The sequence below is a fragment of the Phalaenopsis equestris genome, unplaced genomic scaffold (assembly GCF_001263595.1).
Source record: "Phalaenopsis equestris unplaced genomic scaffold, ASM126359v1 Scaffold235890, whole genome shotgun sequence".
In the NCBI taxonomy this organism is placed as follows: Eukaryota; Viridiplantae; Streptophyta; class Magnoliopsida; order Asparagales; family Orchidaceae; genus Phalaenopsis; species Phalaenopsis equestris.
The window spans coordinates 2,935-30,445 of record NW_018253743.1 but is presented as its reverse complement, the minus strand read 5'-3'; the positions used below and the strand labels follow the sequence as shown (position 1 = coordinate 30,445).

The window sequence follows — 27,511 nt, the reverse complement described above, 5'->3', positions numbered from 1 at the left end:
TGAAGAAAATCAGAAATCATTCACGCCCAATGAAAGCACGCGTTGGTTATTAAAACTTTTTTAAAATTAATGTTTTTTTCTAATTTATGACCATGAAACAAATTCAAATTATTAAGTTTATACATAACTGACGATAATTTTGTTGAACAATAATATATTTTGTTAATGACTTATTTTTAATTTAAAAATATTTTAAACCTCTGATGTGATCTATAGTCTTCAAAAAAATAATTAAAAACTAATTTATGCCCTCGCTCAAGCAAATTCTTTAGCTCCGCCATCGCTATTTCTTTTTTTTTATGATATTTTATTTATATTTTAATTTTAAACAAAACATTTTTGACATTTAATTAAGCTGTATATTTTTAAAACGCTTTAAACATCTAAAAATTATTTTTAATATTTTCAACATGAATGTTCAAACCCCGGCTCATTAGAATGCTTCATTTTGTTCCCAATTAATATCCCATACATACTTCGAGCACATAAATTAAAACTGAAGTAATGTAGCCTCAGTGCCACTGTTCGAAAGAACCATACACTCAAAACAGGAAAAAGCACATTTGGCAGAATAATACCAATAAAAAAGGGGGAGTAACAAAATTTTACAGAAATCAATAGAAAAGTTATCAGAATAAATAAGTAACAACTCCTAAGAAGCCGAGAACCGCCAACTACACTCTAATCAAACTATCTCTCGCAAACGCAAAGCTTGAAAATATTACCAATCAAAGAAGCCTGGCCCAGCCTTTGATATCAATTCCTTTCCAGCATCTTTACCCATTGCAACCATGTCATCAAGAGCATAAGGTCCTTTCCTTGAAGTCTCCAGAACTATTTGAAAAACAGAATATAGTGTTGCAAGCCAAAATTTAAGCAAAAAAATCAATCGAAATTATAGATTTGCTATAGGCCAAGGGCTCTTTTTGATGCTTCTAATTACAAACTTTGGGCTTATTTGGGGCCAATTCTATAATTTCTTTTTGTTTTTGTTTTTGCTTTTATTTTAAATTAGTATTTTTTTGCATGTGTTTATTTTTTTTTAAAACAAACAATTTGTTTTTAAAAACAGTTGTTTCAAGTTTTTTTTTCTTTAAATAAAAAAACATAAACCGAAAGTAATCCAAACGGCCCCTTGGGTTTGGAAAAAAAAAATGAATTTTAAATTAAATTGATCAGTGGGATGTAATGAAAACTCAAATTAGATTTTAACTAAACAAATAACTTGAAATTCCTCTAGTGAAAAGAAGAAATACTTTTTTAAAACAAAATTTCCAACAGCATACATCCAAATGAGCCATAATGGCATTTACCTCGAGTTCCATCAGGAGAAGCTACTAAACCTCTGAAAAAACAGTTTCCATCTTCATCCCTGTGCGCATAGCCTGCAATTGGAGTTCGACAGGAGCCATCTAAGGTCTCTAGAAATGCCCTCTCACAAACAACGGCCAGTCTGGTTTCTTCATCATTTAGGCTACGTAGATAATTAGCCTGTCACATAAGAGAAATAGCATGTGTAGTTAATACTAAGAATGCCTAATTATCACCATCATGATCATCCTTATACAAATTATTTGAGGTCACTAAACACTAATTTCTAATAATTATAATCACGTTCCTTCAACCTCTACGTAGACAAATTATATGAGGTCACTAACCACTAATTTCTGGTAATTACAATTAAATTCGTTCAGCATCTACACAGACACTCATACATATATGTGTGTGTTTGTGTTTGACGTTAACAGTATGAATCCTCAATTTTGCATTGAGTATCGTTTTACGTGTTAAATCCATTCTTTTTGCAAATCATTTTAAACCTCTATCCATATAAACCGTAAGTCTACCAATTTCTTTCTTCCTAATCTAACAAGCACACTTTAATGTAAATGTCAAAATCAAACATAGTTATCTTCAATAGATGTCATTAAATATTTTCTCATATTTAGCATTCGTTTATTTATCCTTCATAATTTTGTTACATGTCCAACTTTGCATTCTCATTTCTGTCAAATTCAACTTAGATGTAAATGACTTTTTATGGTTTGGCCTAATCGATATTTTATAGTATTTATGTTCGTGTTTAAGCATACATGTATTCTTTTCTCATAAAAATTTTCTAAAACGTCCATGTTAACTATGAGGTCTTTACAATTTAAATTATCCTACATATTTTTGTTATTCAATAGATCCAAGATACACTCTTATCACAACTAGCTGGATTAGAAGTCTATTAGTACAACAATTTTATGTTTCGTAACTACTGAAAAATATTTGCAGGAAAGGTTTGCAGCTTTCTGAATGGCAAAACTTTTCAAAATGGCCTTTATTTAAAGCATCAACTCTTCGACCTATTTATGAAGTTATATCTTTTAATGAGCATTTAAATGCTTATAATAAGCTAAAAATGGATTTGGCTAATATTAATAAAAGGAAAATAAAGGCTTGATTTTGTTGTGCTCTTTCATTCTCTTATGAGAAATTGAGAATAATGTTAATACATTGTAGATGAAAGAGAAATTATTTCAATTACTAAGGTGAAAAGCTCCTTATAGTTCAGTGATATAACGAAGGAAATTTTTGGTGAGAACCAGTAAAAATATGAAAAAAGTTGGATAGATCAAAGTCAAAGCCTAAGAAAGAGGACCAATGAAACATTTGCAGGAAACATATACATTACGCATCTAAATACAGACTTAAAACTAAAAAAATAGAAAAAAAGAGATAATTTGAAAAGCAATTCTAGCTTTAAGAAAATATAAATGAAAGACAATTCTAGCTAAAAGAAAATATAAATAACAAAAGAGCACACGTGTGAATATGAAATGGTATTGACAACTGTTGATCATTATTTATTTAACTAAGATTGGATTAATGAGTAAAGTTGTTCATATTACATGACGCTGCATAAAGATTGACTCTCTTCTTTAAGATGCATTATCTATAGAATGTCTTAATAGGAAATGACAACACATGAAATTGTTGGTAAAGGCTTATTTCATACCAAAACACATGATAGATCCATAAGAGCTTCTGGCGAGGTAGGATAAGTGTCAACACTGAAAAAGAATATTATAGCCTCGGCATTATTGAACTACTATTGCTAATGGCATTATTGAACTACTATTGCTAATGGCATTATTATATGTTTCTAAAGATTTCATGATTTAAACAATGCAAAGAAGCTCAGTAATATCTACTGCTTTCAGGACAGTAAAGTGGCAGATGTAACATTAGTTTCTTCCTCAAATGATTAAACTAAATTAGGAATGATTCTTACCATTATCTGAACATTGTGCCTTCTAAAACATCAAATATGAAAGTCCTCAATCGAAGTTCATTGGACCAACAGTATTGTGGACTAGTTTCCTCATTGTATTATTTGAAGCAGTTCTAAAATATGTATATAAATTGCAAATATTTATACTCCATCTATTGATAATAGATTCATGCCTCATGGAGTCCTGTCAGTATTTGTTGAGTCAAAATATTTTGGGAGAAGTGTAGCTTGATCCTACCTATTATGTGCCAAAAGAGAGTAGTTTGAGCTTTCTTCCATGATAGGGAGCTATAAGTAATGCAATATATATAAGTGTTTTGGTCATGGTTATCATAATTTTGGAAGGACAATCACTAATATTAATAGCATGATGCTTAAAAGGCCCAAATGAGGCCTCCAAGACCCAAATGAGACTGACAATAAAACTCTGATCTCTAGTAAAATTTTAAGGCTTTCAAATTTTGGTGGTCCTTAAGTTAAATTCACGAACATACATGCAAAGTAGTCAACCTTAGAAAACTATTAGTAATTTACCCTTGAAAGAACCACCAATAAAGACCAAACAAGTGATATCTGATGGCTATTTCTCAAGACAAGAACAATGACAAAAGTTTCGTCCATATCATCGTATAATCAAATTTTTCACTAGACCTATTACAGAATAAACATGCAATTCTATGCAAAACAATAGCTCGTATCCGGTAGAGAATTTTGACTTACAAATTGGTTACATAATGCCAAATTTATAGAAAACATGGAAACAACGTTTTTCTTGCAGTACCTCGTATGCATTTGAAGTTCTGTATCCAATTTATCATGAATCAATACTAATAATTAGTAATCAAAGAAAGGACTACTAAAATACATTTATTTTACTTTCAAACATAGCTGATAGATAATCCACTTAAAACGGTAACCAACTTATGTGGAATAAAATCACATGAAATAACTAATTATAACTTCCAAATTGACTTGAATTTAATGTGAAATATTCAGCAAAAATGCAGAGTCAGCAGAACCTACTTTGAATAGTTATTCATAATTATCAGTTTAATTGAAAGAGGTATTAGTTTTCTAGACTGTACCATCCTATCATCATTGCTTCTACAAGCGATCCCAATGGCGCCTTGAGCAATTGCTGGGAGCATTTCTTCTATAGACAGTATTGCCGTAACATTCTCCGTCATATTTAATCGTTTGAGCCCTGCCAATGCCAATAATGTTGCTTGAACCTTCCCTTCCTCAAGTTTCCTCAACCTTGTTTGTACATTGCCACGGAAGTTTACAACCTGAATAACACTAAACACATTTCATATAGATGCAATTCCTGCAGCAATAATAAACAAGTAAAAACTAGAAAAAAAAATTAGTGCCACCTAGAAATATACAATAAGTACATAAATGGGAAAATGAGAGATTTAACATCATGGATGTAGTAGATAATTCAATAGGATCTAGATTTCCTGTGATTATCGAAACTGTACAGTAACTGAAGATGTATAAGGCGGACAAAAGAGTTTAAGTTTATCAATGTGGTAATTTACCTGTAGTTCCCACAGGCTTTAACAAGTTAGAACAAAAAATCAATAGAAGAGGTTGTCAATTCATCTACTTGTCATGTAAACAGTTAATGGAAAGGGTACATCCGCTGAGGAAGGTTATTACCTGCATTCTAAAGAAAATCATAATCTATATTCCTTTTTCCCCCAAAAAACGTAGTTTAAAAGACTGATAGACTAGAGAAATGATGAATACAGGCATGGAGATGGTTCATAATATGAATTTAAAGGGCACTTGCTGATTTTCAGTAATGTGACTAGTCTTAACAATGCGTTCTAACAAGTGAAGAAATCAACCTATCAATAATGGAAAAGGTATATCCGCTGAGGAAGGTTATTACCTGCATTCTAAAGAAAATCATAATCTATAATTCCTTTCTCCCCCAAAAAACGTAGTTTAAAAGACTGATAGACTAGAGAAATGATGAATACAGGCATGGAGATGGTTCATAATATGAATTTAAAGGGCACTTGCTGATTTTCAGTAATGTGACTAGTCTTAACAATGCGTTCTAACAAGTGAAGAAATCAACCTATCAAATAATCAGAATAATTGAAACATGTTTGCACATATTAGTAAATTTTTTTGCCAAAAGATCATAAGAATTCTAAGGAAATTGTTAATCATTAAAAAGTTCAAAATGAGAAATATAAAAATATTTTGACGAATCTCATGCAGAAAAAATACATATTTCTGAAGCCAACATTCCTAGTCTCACGTCATAATCACAAAAGCTGAAGAAGACACAAGGCAGACTACAATTGTACACACCAAAAAGAGGCATGTATTGATTTTGTGACTCTATAAAACTCACCTAAATTAAAAACAAAAATAAACCAACTCCAATTTCAAGTTGGCGTGTTCCCATACCCTAACTCGAAAGGAATTTTCCTATTCCACCACCAATGCATGAACTTTGACATAATATTTTACAGTTACCAGCCAAACTAACAGCAACTCCCAACCCTTTCCTTTTTCCTCCCAAATAGAACTTCCTCTTTAAAGTTTAAAAAGCTATGCCTGTTCTCTAAAAAAAAACCGTCAGCATGTGCACACTGGATTTCTCTGTTAAAACCAAAAATTGTTGTCATTCGAGCTTGGCTAAATATTTAATAACATCGGAACAAATCAGCTAAAGCTCGCCAACTTTCATCCAAACCCCATCACACAAACTAGATTGTGTAATTTACCAAGAATTACTACCACTTTTAAAGCATCGAAGTTAATGTCTATGGTATTCATAAACCAATAATATTACATATTTTCTTAACATAACTATATAAGAGAAATGCAAATCCTCCAAGATTAAATTTCAACAGGACATTTGGGCTATTTTCCGCCTGCAATTATAATGGACTCAATCAATGGTTAACTACGAACTTCCATAGTGTCCATTTGCATTATGGAGCCAGTAATCTGCATTCAAAAAATTGATTTTGAAAAGTACTTCATCCGTTTTCTAGAAAAAAGTATGTGACATTCATCTGATAGTACCAACCTTAGCATTCACCAGCGGACATTATACTAAATGAATGGTATGATATTTGAGGTGCTATTATCAAAGTAACGGGGATGGATGTTCGCAAGAAAAAGTAGCATATGCTAGATATGATTGGATATCCAGAAGGCCATAGTTGGCAAAATAATAGTGCAACTTATTAGTTTTAGCAAAGTTGTATGAGAGGTGCAAGATTTATAATTTTGCTATTCATTGTGTGGAATAAGCAAGATTTGGTTCTCCGGAAAATATAATATGGATATATACGGTTATTAAAAATTATTTGCCCTGTTCAGCAGTTATTCATATTTTTCAAAAAGACTGGCACGGATTGATGGAAGGTCAAACAAAGGCACCAGTCGCAAGTTTAACTCATGGCACATATAGTTATAAAGACCAAACAAAATGGAGGAAAACATTGCCACTGCTAGCATCTATCCATCTATTGGCACAAATAGCAACATTTCAAAAAATTTGTTGTAAATAATACACATTGTAAATTTCAAACATCAAGTGCAGGACTTACTTTGAGGTTAGGATATCTGTAGAGTATTTGAGATTGTCTCCGTAGAGAAGCACTTCCAACAACACTTTCAGGTTGAAGTTCTGCAAGTGATTTTGCAATCAAAGATATGAATGCATCCCTTACATCTTCTCGAGGAAGATTGCAAGGCAATATTGTCCCATCAGGGAGATATGTTGGAACATCCTTCATCGAATGAACAGCAATGTCAATTTTACCCTCCAAGAGTGCCTCATCTATCTCTTTTGTGAATAAGCCTTTGCCACCTATGTCAGCTAGTGGTTGATTGAGGATTTTATCTCCTGTGGTTTTAATTGTTACTATTTCTATAGCTCCTTCTTCAGCTAGCTCAGAGTGTGTTGCCATAAGTTTGTCTCGTGTCTCAAAAGCCTGGGCAAGAGCTAATGGACTGTCCTAAACATAAATCAGAAAGAAACAACTCAAGCCAGCACAAGAAAATCAATTTATTAATAAAAATTCCAAAAACAAAGTGAATAGAAAATGAACAACTGATTACATTACGTCATGAAAATTAGTTTAGCATAATTTGAAGTTAAGATGACTACAATGGGAACACAGGAGTAGCTTTATAGAGAATATGCATGTTTGTCTAAATGCATGAACTGAGATGTTTTTTCAGAGCTTGCATTAAATTCATATTTCCATTAGACACATTAGCACCTTCTCTTTGAAAATTCAAAGTGAAAAGTTAGTAAACCTAAATTAAAACATAAGTCTTATTTAAATGAATTTTTGGGTCATTAAACAAAGTATTGCGCTAAAAGAAAATTAGTAATTCCACGGTTGCATGCAATATCAATTTTCCCAAATACCGAGTAGTCGATCAACAAGGAATATTTTCTGATAAATAGCTATTTTTGAATGCAATGTCATGAATATTAGTAGCGCTCAATAGGAAAGGATGGACAATCAGGATTCAGAAAATAGACTCCAATTAATTGGGCAACTGATTGGGATAAGATTAATAATAATAGCCATGTAAACCTTAGTCTTTGATATTAGCCTTGCCACCAAAGTTTCAGAGAGCTTCAGGTAGGTAATTAAATCGTGTAATCCAAACTTGGGTTAGCTTCCTATATTAAAAGAGATATTCTCGTTAAATTCATAGGGTGTGATGGCTACTTTCTAGAGAAGGAGATGGCTTCTATGCCAAAAGGAGGTGTATGAGTAGTTGGTGGAATCCAAAATGAAGTGGATGCTTAGACATACATGTAAGTCGGTTTCATTGTGAACCACATAAGAATCCATATTTTCATTGCTCTTAATTTATATTTTGTCTATTTACTTAAATTGCATTGTTAAACATTTAAGTGATGACCTTTTGCAATTCATTTATATGTTATCATTCAATGACATACTTTTAGTTTATTACTCATACATTTTGCATATATCTTTACATTGCCATTATATAAAATGCACTTAAACTCAATAACTTGATACCAGAGTTAAACCAAACAATTATAGAAAACAAATATTATTATTGAAAGCAAATATGTGATTACAACCACACACACTTGAAAAAAAAATACAACAACAAGCACAAGCAGACATTGCTAAATGTATCCAAAGTGGTGGTCGATTTGGTGAGTGGATGGCAGGAGGATAATGATGAGGCAGTGGATGGTTGTAAGAGGCGGAAGGGGAAGTTATAGCGGGCTGCGGTGGGGAAAGAAGGAGGTTGGTCAGTCAAAAGACCGCAAACAGGCGCTTATTGAAGGTCTGGAACAGCAGAAAAACAGCAGGGAACAGTTGTTCAAGGTGGTGGCAGTGAGCAGAAATGATGGCGGCTGCGGCGGGGAATGTGAGGGACTGTAGTACAACAAGAGGGCTGTCCCGTGGCTGCGATAGCGAGGGGGATGGATGGACAGCAAAGACAGGCAGATGGAATGAGTGTCAGCAAAGTGAGAGGTGGCTAGAAGGGATGCAATAGGTGGAGGAGGTAGTGGTTGGCGGCCGGAGTTGCAGAAAGGCAGAAAGAATGTTGTCCGGTGGTTCCGACAGCAAGGAAAGGCGGAGGCGGAGGCGGAGGCGGAGGCGGAGGCGGAGGAGAGAGGATTGTTGCAAAGGATGGGAATTCAAGCATAAATACTACCTCAGCAACGAGCAACGAGCAACAACCAAAGCACCACCCGCCTTTAAATACAACCCTAGAAAAGAAAATTGGGATGTCGACGGCTGCCCTGAACAGAAACATGATAAAAACTGCAATTTAAACCCTAATACAGTACATATAGGAAAGGACTAGAAATAAAGGATAAAAAGAAATGTGCTAAAAATTAGTAAGGAATCAAAAGAGGAGTTGTTCGGTTCAGCTCGCATGACCTGGATGTTGCGTCTAATCGTCAGTTACAAGAAATTCCCACGTCAATCTCTAGGGGTTAGTGGAGCTTCAACCTAATTCATCGTAGCTTATGTCTACACATTGAGGGTGGAGCTATTGTAACTTCCCAAGGCTAACGATTCTTCGATTGCGCCCCTAGAAGCACTTGAATCTCACTGCATGTTACACTGTCTCCCAAAACACGTGACAAGTTTTTCCCAATTATGAACAACCATCCATGTTGGTCCAACCTTCTTGGGCACACTATAGAACGCTCGTCGGTGACCTCTCCATGGGTCATCTCCTCAATTTCATCAAATTGTTGTAGCACTCGACGATGCTTTCACCGTAACTCTTCCATGGTAAACTCCTGAGCAGGTTGTGGCAATTTCCTTGACGGCGACATGATTAGCGTTTGGGGTGGTAGGTAGGAGGAGCTATGTAGGGGTGATGCAAAGTGGGAAAGAAAATTTTTAAAGGAAAGTAGGGTTGAGTAGTGGTTGATGTTAAGAGCCATAGGATAAAACTGAGGTTAGACTAGCTCTAATACAAAATGATATTAGAGTTAACATAAACAACAATGAAAAAAATAAATATTATTGCCGAAAGTAAATACGCGATTACAGCCACACACATTTGAAAAATACAACAACAAACACAGCTAAATTTATCCAAAGGTGGTGGTCGATTTGGTAAGTGGACACCAGGAGGATGGTGACAAAGCAGTGGATGACTGTAGTAGGCAGAAGGGAAAGTTATGGTGGGTTGCGGTAAGGAAAGGTGGAGGCTAGTCAGCTAAACGACAACAAGCAATGGCTGGCTAGAGGGTTGGAACAGTAGCAAATAGTAAGGAATAACCATTCGAGGTGGTAGCAGCAAGCGGGAATGACAGCAACAGTGGAGGAAAATGTGTGGGACTACGGGACAACAAAGGGACGGTTGTCTCGGGGCTGAGGCGGAAGGGGGGGCTGGGGGCGGGGGGGGAAGGGGGGGGGGGGTTGAAGGTAAGAAGTGGCTTGAAGGGATGGCAGCAAGGTGAGAGGTGGCAACAAGGTGGTTGGTGGCTGGAGTTGCAGGAAGATAGTAGGAGTACGGTCTGGTGGTTCTGGTGGCGAGGAAAGGTGGGACCAACATCGAGGGGATGGGAAGTCTGGGTAAATATTCCATCGGGAACGAGCTACAGCTAGAGCACCACTCAACTCTTTAAAGAAGATCACAACCTTAGATGAGCTATAGTCGGAGCACCACCCGCCTTGGTATACAGCCCTAGAAGATAGAAATCGGAACACCAACGGCTCTCCTGAACAGAGATATGACAAAAAAATGCAATCCAAACCCTAATACAGCACATATAGGAAATGACTAGAAAGAAAGGAAGGATAAAGGGAAATGTGCTAAAAATTGAAAAAAAATCAAAAGAGGAGACGCTAGATTCGATTTGCGCGACCCAAATGTTGTGTCTGATCGTTGATTGCGGGAAATCGCACGTGTGGGAATGCAACCCACGTGCTCTTGGGTGTTGAACGCCTAGCATCAAAACTTTTCAAGGAATAGCTTTGCAATCATTTGAGGACACTGAAAAACTAAGATGTTTCTCACCATTAACGTCTTGTTTGCAATCGTATCCATCCAATTATCATTCGACTCAATACATCATTCATTGTTGTTGTGGTTAGTCAATATATGCAAAACTCAAAGAAAAAAAATGGTATGTTGTCCTATGAATCCTTAGATATATAAAAAAAATTATCCAAGAAAACATATAATCTATCAAAAACAAAACCATCTAATGATAAAAAAAAAATTTCTGACACCTATTGTATGTGGTATCTATTGAGGATAGAAAAGCTACTTCTGGGTATTGTGTCTTTCTTGCTGTAAATTTAGTGTCCTATAAATTTAAAAAAGCATATTGTTTTAGCTAGGTCTATTGATAAAGCTAAAAATAGGATCATAAATAATTTTGCAATCATATATTTTATAGGGAATCAAGCACATTGAAGTAGAATGGCATTTTATCGAGCATGCAGTACTCCTAAAAAAAAAATCACAACAGACTCCAATAAAGAACAATCAGTTGATATATCCACCAATTTTTTGGAGCCTCTACTTTGTTTTTCAATTTATGCAGTAAGCTTAAACTCTATATTCTATAATATATATGCTCTAACTTAAAGGGGAGTGTTATTAGTGAAATTTTCTAGATCAGAAAGCGTTATATTAGAAGAATACCAAAATAGGAAAATATCTTTCTATATCCTTGAAACTCAGGGTACCTTCCTCCTTATTATTTTCCCTTTTTGAATTCATCATGTATGCCTATACATAGGACCCTATAATCAATCACTAATATAAAAAAAAAATTCTTCTAACAAAACCAAACAAAAACCTAAGTCAAACACACAATGGAAAGCTACATAAATAAGGACAATTACCATACAAGAGAACTGAGGGCACTAAAAGCAATCAAATTTATGAGACCGACATGATGAAATGGAGATAATGAACCTGAAAACTACAGCCACAAGGCATGAACAAACTAAAGCTGTAAAGATTCAAGCAGACATCAAATTGGGCAAGAAGAAGAAGGAACATATTGACCTTTCGAACTGCCCAAAGACATTTAACAAGCACAGGTAAGGCTCATTCCTGATGTAGAGTCCCTACTATAAATACCAGTACAACAGATCATAAGACTCACAATATTGAATTTTTTTTTTATTCTATGGTTCAAACCACGGTCTTGTGACTGAAGACGGTGGGCAATGCAACTTGAGCTGTTGCATGTTGGGCTAACGACAAATGAGCTTCACAAGAGAGAACAATAGATGAATTGGCAAATCTTACCTCCCCCTGGTGCCGATTCTCACAAGGGAGACTTTTGCTTCAACCTCCTGCTCAGTGGCAAGGGCATTTCTGACGGCCGTAGCATTCCTCCGGCGAGGTCGGATCGACTGCGACCTCAAAGACAGAGCCGGGCGAGAAAGTGTAGAGTGGGAACAAGCGGCGAGAAGAGGGCTCCGGGTAGCGACGGTGATATCCATGCCTCCTGCACCGGAGACGTGGATTGACTGGGGGTGTTGATGGGGGATGGATCGTAGATCTAACAACAGATAATGTGATTTTCTTTTTTTCTTTTTTTTCTTCTCTTGGTTTATTTAAATTTTTTAGGAATTTTCATGTTTACAATTATAGTTATTACTTTTACTTTTATTTTTTTATTTATTATGTTTACTATCAATGTTCAATTGCAGATGTTGAAACTAAACGAATTTTCTTTCAAGTACAATTGGCGTTATTTATTTAAACAAATTTTAATGATTGATTTAGTTTTTGCATTTTTAATGAAGAGGTATGGTGATTGATTGTATTTTTTTAGATTTTTTTTTTATTACAAATATTTAGTACAATGTTTCAATGTTATTATATGCCCAAAAAGCAGTCATAAGCCGAGTTCAAGATAGTAGCCTTGTTTTGATAAGTTTAAGTTGTTCAAAGCATTTTTAATAAACAAGCATTACCCTAAGGTTAAGCAAAGTCACTCTAGAATTTAACGATTTTTCGAATGCAGGCCAAGTCTTTAATGTTATTCACCGCAACTATGCACTTGAATTTGGCCAACCTTGGTAAACTCATCCAACTTTAGCAAAGTTGACTTATGAATTTACAAGAATTCAATGCTTGCTTGAACATGGACATGTACATTTAACATGATTGGAAAAGATATAGCCAGTCTTCATTAGGCATATTTCTTCATATTACTTGCGTTAAATATAAAATTTCAAATTGTATTAAGCCTCATTCCCAACCTACAAATAAGGGTTCAAAGGGCAAGCTTAGGATATATCAAATTATTGGCAACTTTTTAAAAATAATGAAATCCCCCACAATTTTTCTCTTTCAGTTTTCTCTTTCAGTTTTTTTTTTTTTTAATCGCTCTTCTTCTCTTTGTTAATTAATCATTCTTGTGAGTAAAATATTAATATTGCCTTTGGAAAAATGTGAATCCAACATTATTTTAAGTGCGATGATTGTGAACTAAGGCAAATGATTGCAAACCAAACATTTGGCCTACAAGAAATGGAGCAACAAGATTGGGAGAGATCAATCGAAATTGAAAACTATGACTTCAACCCAACATGTGGTTCAGGGAGTAAAAAGGAGCAAAAATGAAGAAATTTGGACTCAAAATGAAGCTTTTCAGCATTCTAACGTCAGAACTGGCGCCAGAGGCTCCATTTTATAGAAAGCTGGCACCAAAGGGGCCAGCAATTGGCTCCAGAGGCACCATTTTATAGAGAATTGGGGCCAGAATCCAGAGAACAACGCAAAACTTCAATACACTGGAGCCAGAGGCGCCAGAAAAGAATTAAGACAGAGTAAAGGATTATTAACTATTTTTTAGCGGTTCTAGAAGGCTTCAATCAATTCAAACGCCCCATAGAGTGATTTAATGCACCTAGATACTTTGGAAAAACTCTTGAATGAAGAGATATGTCTCTTGGATGAAGGGACTTGTCTCTTGATGTGAAGAGGTGTGTCTTTTGGGAAAAAAAAGAGAATTTTGAATTATATTTTAACAGAAGGCTGGCGCCCAAATAAAAAAAGAGGAGCCTAGTGAGTCTTTCGTGAGGAGAGTCTAGAGATGTTGTTAAAGGGGTGTGAGAGAGAGTTGTGGAAGAAGAGAGGATTTTCTTCTAGAGTTGTAAAATGAGAGGGAATGTGAGAGATTTTTTCTTCATTACATTTCTAAGCGAGAATTGAGTGAGATTGTAAAAAGAGAAAGTGTTTTATGGGAACTTCAAGGGATTTGCTTAAGAAGGAGTGTTAGATAAGTTGTATTGTTTATTTTCTTTGTTTTGTAAACTTGTTTATATATATATAGTCTATGTTTTGTTGCATCTTTCTCATGATTTCTCAGTAGAAATTCTGAGTAGTCTTCTTTATCCTTCTCCCTACAATGAGATATTGTTTGGTGAAGAATTAATTTTGTTATGTAAGGTTTTAAATGTGAATAAATTGTGATAATTTGAACTTTGATCTTCATTTACTTTTCATTCTGGTCAATTGAAACGTTAAAATTTATTGAGAAACATAAGATTCGAAAGGGTTATGCTTTCTACAACAAGGTAAAAGTCACATTCAATTTCATGTGCGAGAATGTAGTCCATGGTGTTGAGTGTAAATAAATAGGAAATTATATTTCGATGGGCGTAGAATTGGAGATTTTAGGGTGATAGACTAAAATCCTTAATTTGGTCTAGTTGTTTGGAAATTAAAGTGAGATTGTTAGCCCTCACTTGAGGGAGAAGTGGGAGCTCTGGAGTAGCAGCCAGTATCCTCACATCCTAACCATAAATTTAGGAACTAAATTTTGGATTATTCAATGTTATTTATGCACTCTCAGAAGGTAAAAAATAAGATTGCTCATATTTTACACAATACAATTATATATATATTTTTAAAATGATTATAATTACTTCACAATCCATAAACTCATTGTAAAGGGGAAAGATGTTTTCTTAAATTTGAACTCTTCATTACAAAACTTTGTTGTTTAGTCTTAGTAAGTTTAAAAGTTTAACTTTAAAGTTTATAAAATAGTTTAGTTAACTTACTTCTTTTAACTGCATTTCATTTAGCGTGCATTAAATTTACTTTAGATTTGTTTTGCTTACTTAAGTTTTTGTAGTTTGAATATTGTGTTTGTCATTATAACCATAAGAATTTCCAAATCCCTTTGGGATTGATACTTAGGAATCCATTAGAGCACTTTATTACTTGAGCGATGCGTATACTTGTATTATTAGTAAGGTTTGGCAGTTGAAAGATTTTTAAATATAAAACTATTTACACTAAAGTGATATTTTAGTAATTGAACTGCATATTTACTATTTGTGATGTTGTGTGTGTATTGCAGTATTAAAAGATATTACAACACACCACAAAAACCATGCATCAGATATGTATTTGTGATCTAAAGTATGGTTAAATTTGATAAAGTTTTGGTTGTTATCAATGAGTTAAGAAAACAATACTAGGTTCTCATCTTGATTTATTTATCTTGCACTATAGGTGGAGTTTTGGAGTAATTTTGATACTTGAGTTAATAAGTGGCTAGACTTGGAGAACACTTATAATGTGAAGAAATTTACTAGGAAGAAATTTATTTTGTGTTGACATGATTAACAAATAAAGATATTGGGAATAAGAATAAATAGCAAATATTGGCAAAATTTAAGGCTTATAAGCTCTTGAAAATAAAGTGAGTATCATTTTCCAAATGTTTCAATCCATATTATAAATTTAATTATAAATTATATCTTATTTATAAAAAGAAATTGATGTTTGAGCTTCGTTATTTTAAAGGATGATTTTTTTTTAGGGAATGAGAAATTGATTGGTTATGTAATAAGGATAATATTTTCATTAAAGCTTCTCATTTTTCATATTTTGTAAGATTGACAACTAAAAATGTTATAAATGAAAATAAGATTATATATAAATAATTTAAATATTAAGCCTTAATTTGGGCATTCAAACAAGTTCTTATTCATAGACTTATTCTTACTCAAGTATTTGATAATGTTCTTATGATAGGTCGGTTGTGCTAATTCAAATTATTCATACTCATTTTTATTCTAATCCATATAGTTGAAATAAAAAAAAATTATTCCTTTAATTGTGGGGTTATGGTCTCCAAGATGGTGTTGTTGGTGAGCCAAGTGTTATCTGTAGGTAGCCTATGCTTCCAATAAATTAAATATCAAGCTCAATGGTTGGATTAGTAGGGAATTCATTAGTAATTGTGTAGTTAATTTCTACGAATGAGAGCTTTTTTTAAGTTGAGAAACATATTTTGAGCTAAAAAAAAAGATTTGATAAGTGCAGATTTACTAAATCTATATAATTGAATAATTTAATTTTAATAACAATAGTATATTCATAACCAAATCAAGGTAGTAGAACTTAGATTTTATTTTCCTATGAAATTTAAATACGCCACATTCCCTTGCTAGCAATTTTTTTTAAATTGAGGTGTGTTACAACACTCAAAATGAATGCAAATCAAAATTGTAACTCTCATTAAATTACTTTGTTGAGTTATTATAGTTTTCTTTAGAAGCATATTAATCATTGCTTGAATTAATCTACTTTCTTACAATGTATGGAATTAAAGAATATATGAGATGGGAGTTTGGATATATCAATAGCTCATCTAGGGTTTTGGCAATATAATATTTTATAAGAAGATATTTTGACTGTTCTAAAATAGTATTAGTATATGCAAACTCAGAGCTAAGAAAATAAAAGTTCAAATTTTCTAATTTTTTCTCTTCCAACACATCTTATTACATTTTTTTTAGTTAGTTAACTATCTTTGCTTGTCACGTTTTTTTGGTCATTAGTTTGAGGATAAAAGGAAAGTAAAATTTTTTTATTTATTTCTCAATAATTTTCATACTTTTTTAGAAATATGAAATAAACTAAACATCACTATCAAACATAATGGTTAAATGTTAGCCATGTAAATGTACAATTTTCTAAGAAAATAGTAAATAAGAAGCATCATTAATTTTTTAATAGAGCAAAAATATGGGTTAGCTTAAGGAATCAATCAACTAGCACAAACATGTTATGATACTATTAAGCAATACAAGCAATCCTAGGAAAAATTGATCAAGAGATCCCCCCAAGCCCTATAAGAAACATACAATATGACAAATTGATTAAACTTTTATTTCGTGACACTGACTTATTTATAGATCAAATATGGACACCGATTTTAAAACATCCTATTTAAGTGAAGTAAAGATGATTTTAGTTTTTCTCGAATATACATGCTTCTTCCACATTGTAATTCAAAGATAAAACTTATTTGAAGTGCAGGGGCGGAACCACCCTCTTTTTTCTAGGAGGCGGGCAGGAAGGCAAACTTATTATAAATTTTATTTAATTAACAAAAATAACACTTAATTCAAAAAAATCTTATACTTAATTATTATTGATTCATTAAATAATATTGACTTAAATTTTTGTAAAATATGGGGGTTGAGGCAAACGTTTTATTAAAAGTATTTAATAAACAAAAATAACACTAATTCAAAAAATCTTAAACTTTATTATTATTGATTCATTACATAATATTGACTTAATTTTTTTTATAAAAATATATAGTAGGACTGTAGGAGTATGCAAATTAAAGTATTCTTTACAAAAAAAAAACAAAGGGGCTTTTACGTATTTACATTTCTAATTTATGAACTTTACTTCTTACATTTATACAACCCAAATGTTTCATATAAGATAAAAAAAATCACTTTTAATTGTTTGGATACCACAATTTCAAATTTGATAAATTAAAATAAAACTTTCAATGTATAAATAAGGTAGTATATATGTAAAAATTGAAAACTATATGCTAGATAAGTAAATCTATAAGAATTGAGTGTTCTGTATGTAAATTTCCCAAAAATAAAAAATAAGTGGTCAAATATCCTTGGTCCAGGGAAAAATTTAATCCCACATTGGATTGAGTGTTTGCTTTGTTGTTATTTAAAAAAGCAGTCATGTTTAATGACACACCAAAAAAATATTCAATTTTACATATATAATTAAGGATTATATTTAGTGATATTATATTTTAAAAAAAGATATTTTTATGTTTTATTGCAAGTATCCTAAGTCTAGGCATTTGGAGCTTAAATGATGCAAAAAAATGAAATTTGGAGTCAAAATGTGGCATTTTCAAAAATTGAACTGGTGCCTAGGCGTCGGAGCTGACACCTAGGCGTCGAAAACCAGAGAAGACAGCGCTTAGGCGCCATAGACGATTATTTTTACAGATGCATTGAATTTAGACTGATTTTGAAGGGGTGCCTAAGGAGACTCTTGGGAAATTCGTCCCTACATTATAAAAGAGTGTTTTTTTTATGTCAGAATTGAGAGGGGGGGGGGTGTGGTGAGTATCAAAGTTGTGTGTGAGTGTGGCAAGTGTGTGGGAGGGTTTGGAGAGTATCTCTAAGAGTTGTAAGAGGAGAAGGAAAGTGAGAGATTTATTCTTCCTTACATTTCTAAGAAAGATTTGAGTGTTATTGTAAAGAGAGAAAGTGATTCAAAGGAACTTTAAGGGACTTGCTTGGGGAAGAGATTGAGTTAAGTTACTTTACTTTTATTTCTTGTTTTGTAAACTTGTTTTTATATATATAATTCATATTTTATTGTATCTTCCTCATGAATTTTGAGTAGATTTTTTTGTCGAGTAGATTTCTTTGTCTTTTTTGTCTTTCTCCCTACAAAGAGATATGGTCATGTGAAGAATCAAGATTGTTGTGCAATATTTTAATTTTATAACTGTGATGATTCAAACTTTGAACTTCATTTACTTTTTGATCTCGTTAATTGAATTGTTAAAATTTATTGTGAAACAAACAATCCGAGAGGGCTATGCTTTCTACAAAAAAATAAGAATCACATTTAATTTCATGGATAAGAATGTAGTACATGGGGTTGAGTGCAAATAAATAGGGAAATATTCATTTATGAGAGTAAAATTGGAGATTTTAGGGTGACAAACTAAAATCCCCAATTTGGTCAAGGTGTTTGGAAACTAAAGTGAGATGTTAGCCATTGGGCGAGGGGAACGTGGGAACTCTGGAGTGAGAGCCAGTATCTTCCCAGCCCAACCGTGTATTTAGACACTAAACACTAGATTAGTCAATATTCTTTATCGCTTGTAAGAAGGATAAATAATATAATTGCTCTTATTTGACACAATATAATTTTTTTAAAATTAATAATTCACATATTATAACCTCGTTGTAAAGAGATAGATAATTTCTTAAATTTGAACTCTTCGTCACAAAAACCTAGTTTAGTTTTAGTAAATTTATCGTTGAAGTTAAGAAATTAGTGTAGTAAGCTTAAGTTCTTTAGTGGCATTAAACAAATTTCAACCTGTTTTCTTACTAAGTTTTCTATAGTTTAAATATTGTGCGTTTGTGTTATTACCCTAAAAATTTTCACCTCCCTGTGGAATTGATACTTAGAACTCCATTAGAGCCCTTCATTACTTGAGCGATACGTATACTTGCGTTTGCAACCTAGCGATGATTTGAAATTGAAAGTACACCTTAATTTATTAGGAGTGTTAGCTTTAAATATTTTAAAAGAGAACTTTTTATACATAAGTAAATTTTATTGTGATTGATCTGCATATGTTCAAGTATAGTTGTCGTGTGTGTTGTGGCATAAAAAATATTTATAATGCACACAAAAATCACGCATAATGTTTTTTGTATCGTTGTCGGGAAGGCTGCGATAAATTACTTCAAAGACTTTGTTTGAACTTTAAATCTTATTTAAAAAAATAACCAAAAATATAAAAATAAAAGTACAATATATAAACACACACACACACACACACACACACACGAGCCTCTTCTGCATGTTAATAAAAACAGGATATTGAAGAAATTAAAAAAATATCAGTCTTTTTGCAACAAAAATAAAAAAAAATTGGATCTTCTGGAAACATTCTGTTCATTATCTATTGTGGAAGATAAGGAGCAATTAGTTTTAACTCATTTTAAAATAGAAGATTTCACGGGTGTGGCAGAAATTAGAGAATATGGGTGATTCTATCAATGAAAATTGGTTTATGAGTGTTGACCTCACCTTTGGTTGAGGTCTAGTCTTTCCTCTTTAGTAGCCTAGGGTCTAGCTATAGGACATTCCTGTTTACTATTCTTAGAGAACTATTAAAGAAACCCTCACCATTAGAAACTATAAACTATTCTTTGCTCAACTTGAAGTTCCACATATTGGTTCTAACCTATAGCACTTAGTAGGTGGAGCCAAAATGATTGAGCTGAAGGGGAGTCCCCATAGGATTGTTTGGCCTTAAGGTTAACCCTAGGAGGTGTGGTCTTGAATATGAACAAATTTTGCGATAGATGGTTATCTAGATGTTTCGATGAATATGGACAAATTTTGAAGAGGTGCTTGAAGTGACTCTTGGTGATTTTGAGAGCTCTATTTAAAATGAGTCTGGAGAGAGAGAAGGAGAGTCTAGAGAGATAAGGTGAGTCTTCCTAGAGAGAAGAGAGTCTTATTGGAGAGAGGAGAAAGTCTTCGTGACTTGCTTAAATTTGGAGGAGAACAGGAAAAGTGAGAAATATCTTCTTCACTACAGTTCTAAGTGGGATTAGAGTGGAATTTTAAGGCGAGTGAGTGATTCAAAGGGACTAGAAGGATTGCTTGGGAAGGAGTTTGAGCTAAGTTGTGTATTTTGCTTATTTTACTTAGTCTTATTTGTAAACTTATATTTATCTATAAATTCATGCGTTGTTATTTCTTTCTAATGAGATTTGAGTAGTTTCCTTTATCTTTCTCTCTGTAATGCATAATAATTATGTGTAGGAATGAAGTTTAGTAGAAGTGATTTTAATTCAATAAATTGTGACGATTTAAACTTTATGCTTAATTTACTTATCAATCTGACCAATTGATTTATTAAAATCTGTTGTGAAACATAATGACTCAAAAGGGCTATGCTTTCCTCAATATGGTAAGAATCACATTTAGTCTTACGGATGCGAATGTAGTCCATTAAGTTAAGTGCAAATAAATAGGGAAATAAGTTTTGATGGGCATAAAATTAGACATTTTAGAGTGACAAACTAAAATTTGCAATTTTGTCTAGATGTTTGGAAACTAAAGCGACATGTTAGCCTTCAGGTGAGGGATAAGTGGGAACTCTAGAGTGGAAGCTCGTATCTTCTCAGCCTAACCACGGGTTTAGGAACTTCACTCTGGATTAGCCAATGTTCTTTATCCACCTAAGAGAGGGTAAAGAATAGGTATGCTTTTATTTGGCACAATACATTAAATATATTTAAAATTATTAGATTCCTATATTGATTATAAACTCATTGTAAGGGGAAAGTTGTTTTATATAAATTTGAACTCTTCTACACATTGTTAGTTTAGAATTGCTTAGTGGCAACTTTACATTTTTAGCCTTTTTAGATTATCTTACATTTTACATTATGCATTTGCTTAGCATACTTAGCATTTTTTTAATTCTGTAGGATTAGGTTATACACAAAAACTTTTTATTATTTCTCAAATAAGTTAATTGTAGTTTAAACTAGATTTTACTAAAGTTATCCTATAAGATTTTTGCCTATCCCTGTGAGATCGATGCTTAGGACTCAAATAGAGCCCTATATTACTTGAAACGATACATATACTTGCGCAGTACTCCTAGTGTGTAAAAAATTTTATCAACTTTATATAATATTTAATATTGCACACAAGATGCTTAATATAAATTAGGTCAAGCTTTTGGCCATATTTCAGAACTAAAATAATTGCATAATTGCAGGTCGGGTCAACAGACTAGATTCTTGGTCCTGACTTTCTATATAGATATAAAATGCTTTGTATATGATTATATGTTTAATTTCCTTAATAGTTATTCTTAATCTGCAACAAAGTCAAAAACTTGATCTAAAGCAACAGTTAAGTAAGTTTTCCACTATGAAACCAATAAGAATACAATTATAATATTTAAATATGTGATACCACACAAGTATATGTATCGTTATCAAGTAATATATGACTTTTTGATTAAGCCTCAAATATCAAACCCACAGGGAAGACTATCAATATGCACTTAAGAAAACTAGAAAGTTTAGATGACAAGAATTTACTTAGCAAAATATTCTTACTTAAACTTAAGAGGCTATAATAAATGAAAATTCAGGCTATAATAGGAATGAAAATTCGATTCTTTTTGTAATTTTTGATATATGAAAATAAAGTAAGCAACTAATGAACTTAACTAAATTTTTGCAAGATGAAGGCTATATAAGTAAAATATTTTTTTCCTTATCATGAATCAGTATTAAGTATAAAAATTTTATTAGGGAAGTATGCTAAATGTGTTGTGCCAAATAAGAGCAATAATATTCTTTACCCTTAGTAGAGATGCTATATAGACATTGGTTAATCTATAGTTTGAATAATGTTGAAGATCAGTTACGTAGGGAAGATACCAGCTCTCACTCAAGAGTTCCCTCTTCTCCCTCCACCTGGGGGCTAACATCTCGTATAAAAACCTAAAACTAGAAATCAAATTGGGGGTTTTAGTCTGTCGCTCTAAAGTCCTCGAATTCTACACCCTTGAAAAGTTTATTTCCCTATTTATTTGCACTCAACCCGATGGACTACATTCTCATTCATGAAATCAATATGTGATTCTAACCATTTGTTGACTGAAATAATACCATCTCAAATTTTACATGTTCTCACAACAGGTATTAATATCTTAATTGGCCAAATCAAGAAGTAAATGAAGTGCAAGGTTTCAAATTATCAAAACTTCTTCCAACATTGAAGCCTAATACTTCACACAACTTCCTTTAAATATTTAATCACTTATCATTTTAATTAAGAAGATAAGGAAAACTACTCAGAATCCATGGAGAAAACAAAATCACCATGAGTTTAAAAGAAGAAATCATGCACACAAATAAGAAATCAAAATTAAAACCAAGTATAGTCACAAAGATAAACACTTATCTCAAATCCTCTCCACCAAATGTCTTGAAGTTCCTTTAAATTCTCTTACTTCACTCACAATACAAACTAAAACTAATAATAAAAAGAAAAGTTGGTCGGCGGCGGCGGCAGCTTAGATGGATGATGGCTGTAAAATCTGATGAGTTGTTGGCCTCTTCTCTTGATGATCCAAGTCTTCTTTTAATAAAAATCCAAAAGGTGTCTTGGTGTCCCTTCAAAATGTGTCTCCATTCAATGAATCTTCAAGAAGTTTCCTCCTCAAAAGCCAATTGAATGAATTTTTCATGTTCATAGGATATTTCCCACATTTTTACCAAGGGTTGCTTCAAACACCTCTTCAAAAATTTGTCTAAATTCAATGAATCATTAAATAATTACTTCTAGCGCTTATGCGCGGGGTACCAAGCGCTTAGGCGTTAGACCCAGTTTATTTTTGCACCTTTCTTCATTTTTACTCCAAACTTGACTCTTTTTCACTCTTTTTAGCATTTTTTATCCATTTGATTGTACCTAAAAGAAAAACACGCAAATATCTTTCATTAAAGCACAATATCTTAAAAATAGTTATAAAATATATGTATGAAAGCACTATACATTTTAGGTGTATCAAAATCCCCCAAACTTAAAATGTTACTTGTCCTCAAGTGACCCTTCAATCTTTAAAAACCAACATAAGTAGATGATGCATATGAGTTTCTTTAGGAGTTACCAAAATTTTGATGTAAGAATATAATAGTCTAATTTAGAAAAAATATTAGTAAATGAGACCAACTTAGAGTTTAGAAATTTTTAAAGTTAAGAAATATCAAAATATGAGTTTCTATCTAATTCAAAAATAATGTAGATTCTTCAAATATAGAGTTTAGGTATTTTATCTTCTCCACCTAAAAATTTTTATTAAGCATAATTTTACTTACTATATTATATACTTAAGCTTAAGAGCTTCTCAGTTCTTATACTTATCAGATGTGGAACCAATTTTTTATTAGACACTAATCCTCAAGTTTCTCCTCCCTTTTCAAATCATTTCTTCTCTTTTTCTTTTCTTCTTTTTCTTTTTTTTCTTTTCTTTTTCTTTTTCATTTTTAGGCAATGATTGCTATATCTGGATAGGTCTTTAATGATTTTAAATCCCACTCTTCCTTTCCTAAAGCAAAGAGTTGATATTTTTCCTCACTTAAAAACATCATAATAATTTTGAAAATTAATTTCAATAAAAGAAATTTATGTTTTGAAATTAATAATATAAATCTTCTAAAATTTTTAAAAATACAAATTTTTCTACTAAAAATAGTTACACTGTATTTAGCATTTTCCACACTAAAAACCAGCGAAGGCACCTACGCTTCCCTGTTTAAGTTTTTCTTCATTACTATAAATTTTAACTAGATTCTCTTACTCATTTCTATATTCAAAATTTTATTTCAAAATTTTATTTCCCTAATATAATCTCATATACATAATCATTTTTCTTCAAATCAAAATCAAATTTATTTTAAATACATTTGAGAACAAATAAATATTTAAGTTTTTTAAAAAATTTTACATCCCTCCCCCAAACTGAAATTTTTAATAAAAAAATAAAACATTTTAGCATCATATAAATATTGGCAAGAATGAAAACTAAAAAAAACATGCTAACAGAAATTTTTATATCCTAAATATGCAAGTACAAAGATTAAAATAGGAGTAAAAATTTAAAATGATCAAATTTTAATTTCCTTAACATGTAGAGATTCATTGGACTTCTATGCAGTGGAGTATGACATAAAAACAAATAAACACACTAACAAACATACATGACTGCAACATAAAGGACAATAACTGGTAGTAAATTAAAAATTTTAAACATGCAACTTTTTAAAGTAAAAAGTTAGCTATACTCTAAACCTTCCTAAGATCCAGAATTAAGTTCAACGCACACTAACTAAATATATTAAACAACACAATTATCACAATTACTACCGCACAAACATAATATCTACTCACAAAACACAAATACATCACACTAGGTGTACGAAACAAAACATAGCAATTGATTCTAACTGTTTATATGCAACAGTATAACAATGACTTTAATTATAGTTCTCGCTTATATTTCCTTACTTTACAACAATGCCAAAAACTTGATCCTGAAGAAAATAAGAATTTAACTTTTCAATTTATATATATATTGGGATACTACGCAAGTATACATATCATTATCAAGTAATATAGGACTTTTTGATTAAGACCTGAATATCAAACCCATAGGGAGAATACACAATATGCACTTTTGAACAACAACTTTCTATTCTAAAAATACAATTACTTAAACTACAAATATTTTTACAGTATTAAAATTCAAATCTATTTGGTATTTTTGATATATTGACAGAACAGTGACAATTTAAAAAGATAACTTGAGTTTATATAAAAGAAAAGTACGAAATTTGAAAATATCTTTCTCCTTATCATGAATCAGTAATAAGTATAGGAACTCTATTGTGGAAGTATGCTAATTGTGTTGCGCCAAATAGAATCAATTATATTCTTTAGCCTTACTAAAGATGCTATAAAGAACATTGACTAATTTAAAGTTTGAATAGTTCTGAAGTAGTTCTGAAGACCAAGACCAGCTAGGCAGGAAAGATACCAACTCTCACTCTAGAGTTCCCTCGATGCCCTCCACCTGGGGGCTAACATCTCATATCAGAACCTAAAATAAATCAAATTGGGGGCTTTAACCTATCACTTTAAAGTCATCTAACTCTACACCCTTCAATGATTATTTCCCTATTTATTTGCACTAAACCATTTGAATTACATTCTCATTCATACAACCTCATGTGATTCTTTTCAATTTTTGACTGAGACAATACGAGCCCGATTCTTACATGTTCTCACAACAAATTTTAACATCTAGATTGGCCAAATCAAGAAGTAAATGAAGTTCATGGATTTAAATCATCACAACTTCTTCCAACATTAAAGATCAATACTCTCCACAACTTTCATCCAAACTTTAATAACTTATCATTTTAAGGAGAAAGATAAAGAAAACTACTCAAAATTTGAGAAAACAAAACCACACTTTAGTTTAAAAGTAAAAATCATTGTCAAACCAACAAAAAGTCTCGATTCATACCAAAAGTAGTTTAAAATAGAAGATAAAAACTTATCTCAAATCATCCACCAATTTCTTGAAGTTCTTTTGAATCACTTCTCTTTTACAACACTCTTAACTCTTAAAGTAAAACTAAAAAAAGGATAAAGTAAATTTATGTGGTGCTTGAATCTCTCCACAAGATTCTCCATGATCTTCTCAAGACTCGGCACTCTCTCCCTCTTCAGGCACCCACTTCAAATGTAAAAACTTCCTTCTTTTATAAATCTCCAAAAAGTGCATTGGAAACTCTTCAAAATGTGTCCAGGAAACTCTTCAAAATGTGTCCAAATTCGATGAATCCTCCGAAGGATGCCTCCTTTCACAAGTCTTTTAATGATATTTTTGTTCTTAGTGGTCATAACTGATACACCTAAAATATATAGTATTTTTAGACACATTTTATACCAATTTTTGAGATATTGTGCTTTAATGGAAGATATTTTTGTGTTTTTATTACAGATATAGGTAAAAAGGGTGAAAAATGCTTAGAGTGAAAAATGATCAAATTTGAAGCAAAAAGGTGAAAAATGTGCAAAAGAGTTTTGGCGCCTAAGCGCCAGATCCGACGCTTAAGTGCCGGTTAAACAGAGAAGGCCGCGCCTAAGTGCCAGAGGTCTCGCGCTTAAGCTTCAGTGGCAGTTACTAGACGAGTAAAGTCAGTTTTTGTAAATTTTGAAGTGGGTTTTGAGGCACCCATTGGCTTAATAGGTAGTTATAACCACCATAGACAAAAATTATCACGAAAAGATGCATCTCTTGGGAAAATACATTGAATCTAGATATATTTTGAAGAGAAACAAAGGTGCCTTTTAGGAAATTATAAAAGAAAGAAGAGAGGACTTAGAAAAACATCCTGAAATTATTGGAAAGTTTTGAAAGTTCTCATTTGGGGAGTTAGTTTGGAGAGATTTTCAAGCATCACTTTTACTTTTATTTTTTCCTTTTTATTATTTTATTTTGAGTGATTATAAAGGGAAGAGAATCAAAGGAACTTCAAGAGTTTTGTGGAGGACTTAAGATAAGTTTTATCTTTTTCTTTTGAGACTGCTTTTGGTATTAATTGATACTTGTTGTTGGTTTGATAATGACTTCTTCTTTTAAACTAAAGTGTGGTTTTATTTTCTCCATGGATTTTGAGTACTATTCTTTATCTTTCTTCTTAAAATGATAAGTAATTAAGTTTATGTTGGATTTATCTTTAATGTTGGAAGAAGTTGTGATGATTTAAATCCATGCACTTCATTTACTTCTTGATTTGACCAATCCACATATTAAAATTTGTTGTGAAAACACGAAAGAACCGGGCTGGATTGTCTCAGTCAACAATTGGAAAGAATCACATGAGGTTGTATGAATGAGAATGTAGTTCATATGATTAAGTGCAAATAAATAGGGAAATATTCATCGAAGAGTGTAAAGTTAAAGGACTTTAAAGTGATAGGTTAAAGCCCCCAACTTGGTTTATTGTCTTAGGTTCTGATATGAGATGTTAGCCCCCAGCGTGGAGGGAAGCAAGGGAACTCTAGAGTCAGAGCTAGTATCTTCCCTACCTAGCCCATCTTCAGAATAATTCA

General features: G+C 32.3%; 1 protein-coding gene across 1 annotated transcript; it reads right to left on the bottom strand.

Moving 5' to 3' along the window:
* Positions 1 to 629: 629 nt before the first annotated feature.
* Positions 630 to 12,330, bottom strand: LOC110039234 (porphobilinogen deaminase, chloroplastic). Its single transcript, XM_020744232.1, has 5 exons — positions 12,050 to 12,330; positions 6,865 to 7,270; positions 4,366 to 4,569; positions 1,314 to 1,491; positions 630 to 834 (listed from the first exon to the last, which is right to left on the bottom strand). The coding sequence occupies exons 1-5, from the start codon at positions 12,244 to 12,246 to the stop codon at positions 722 to 724; spliced, it is 1,098 nt and encodes a 365-aa protein (XP_020599891.1). The 5' UTR covers positions 12,247 to 12,330; the 3' UTR covers positions 630 to 721.
* Positions 12,331 to 27,511: the final 15,181 nt, after the last annotated feature.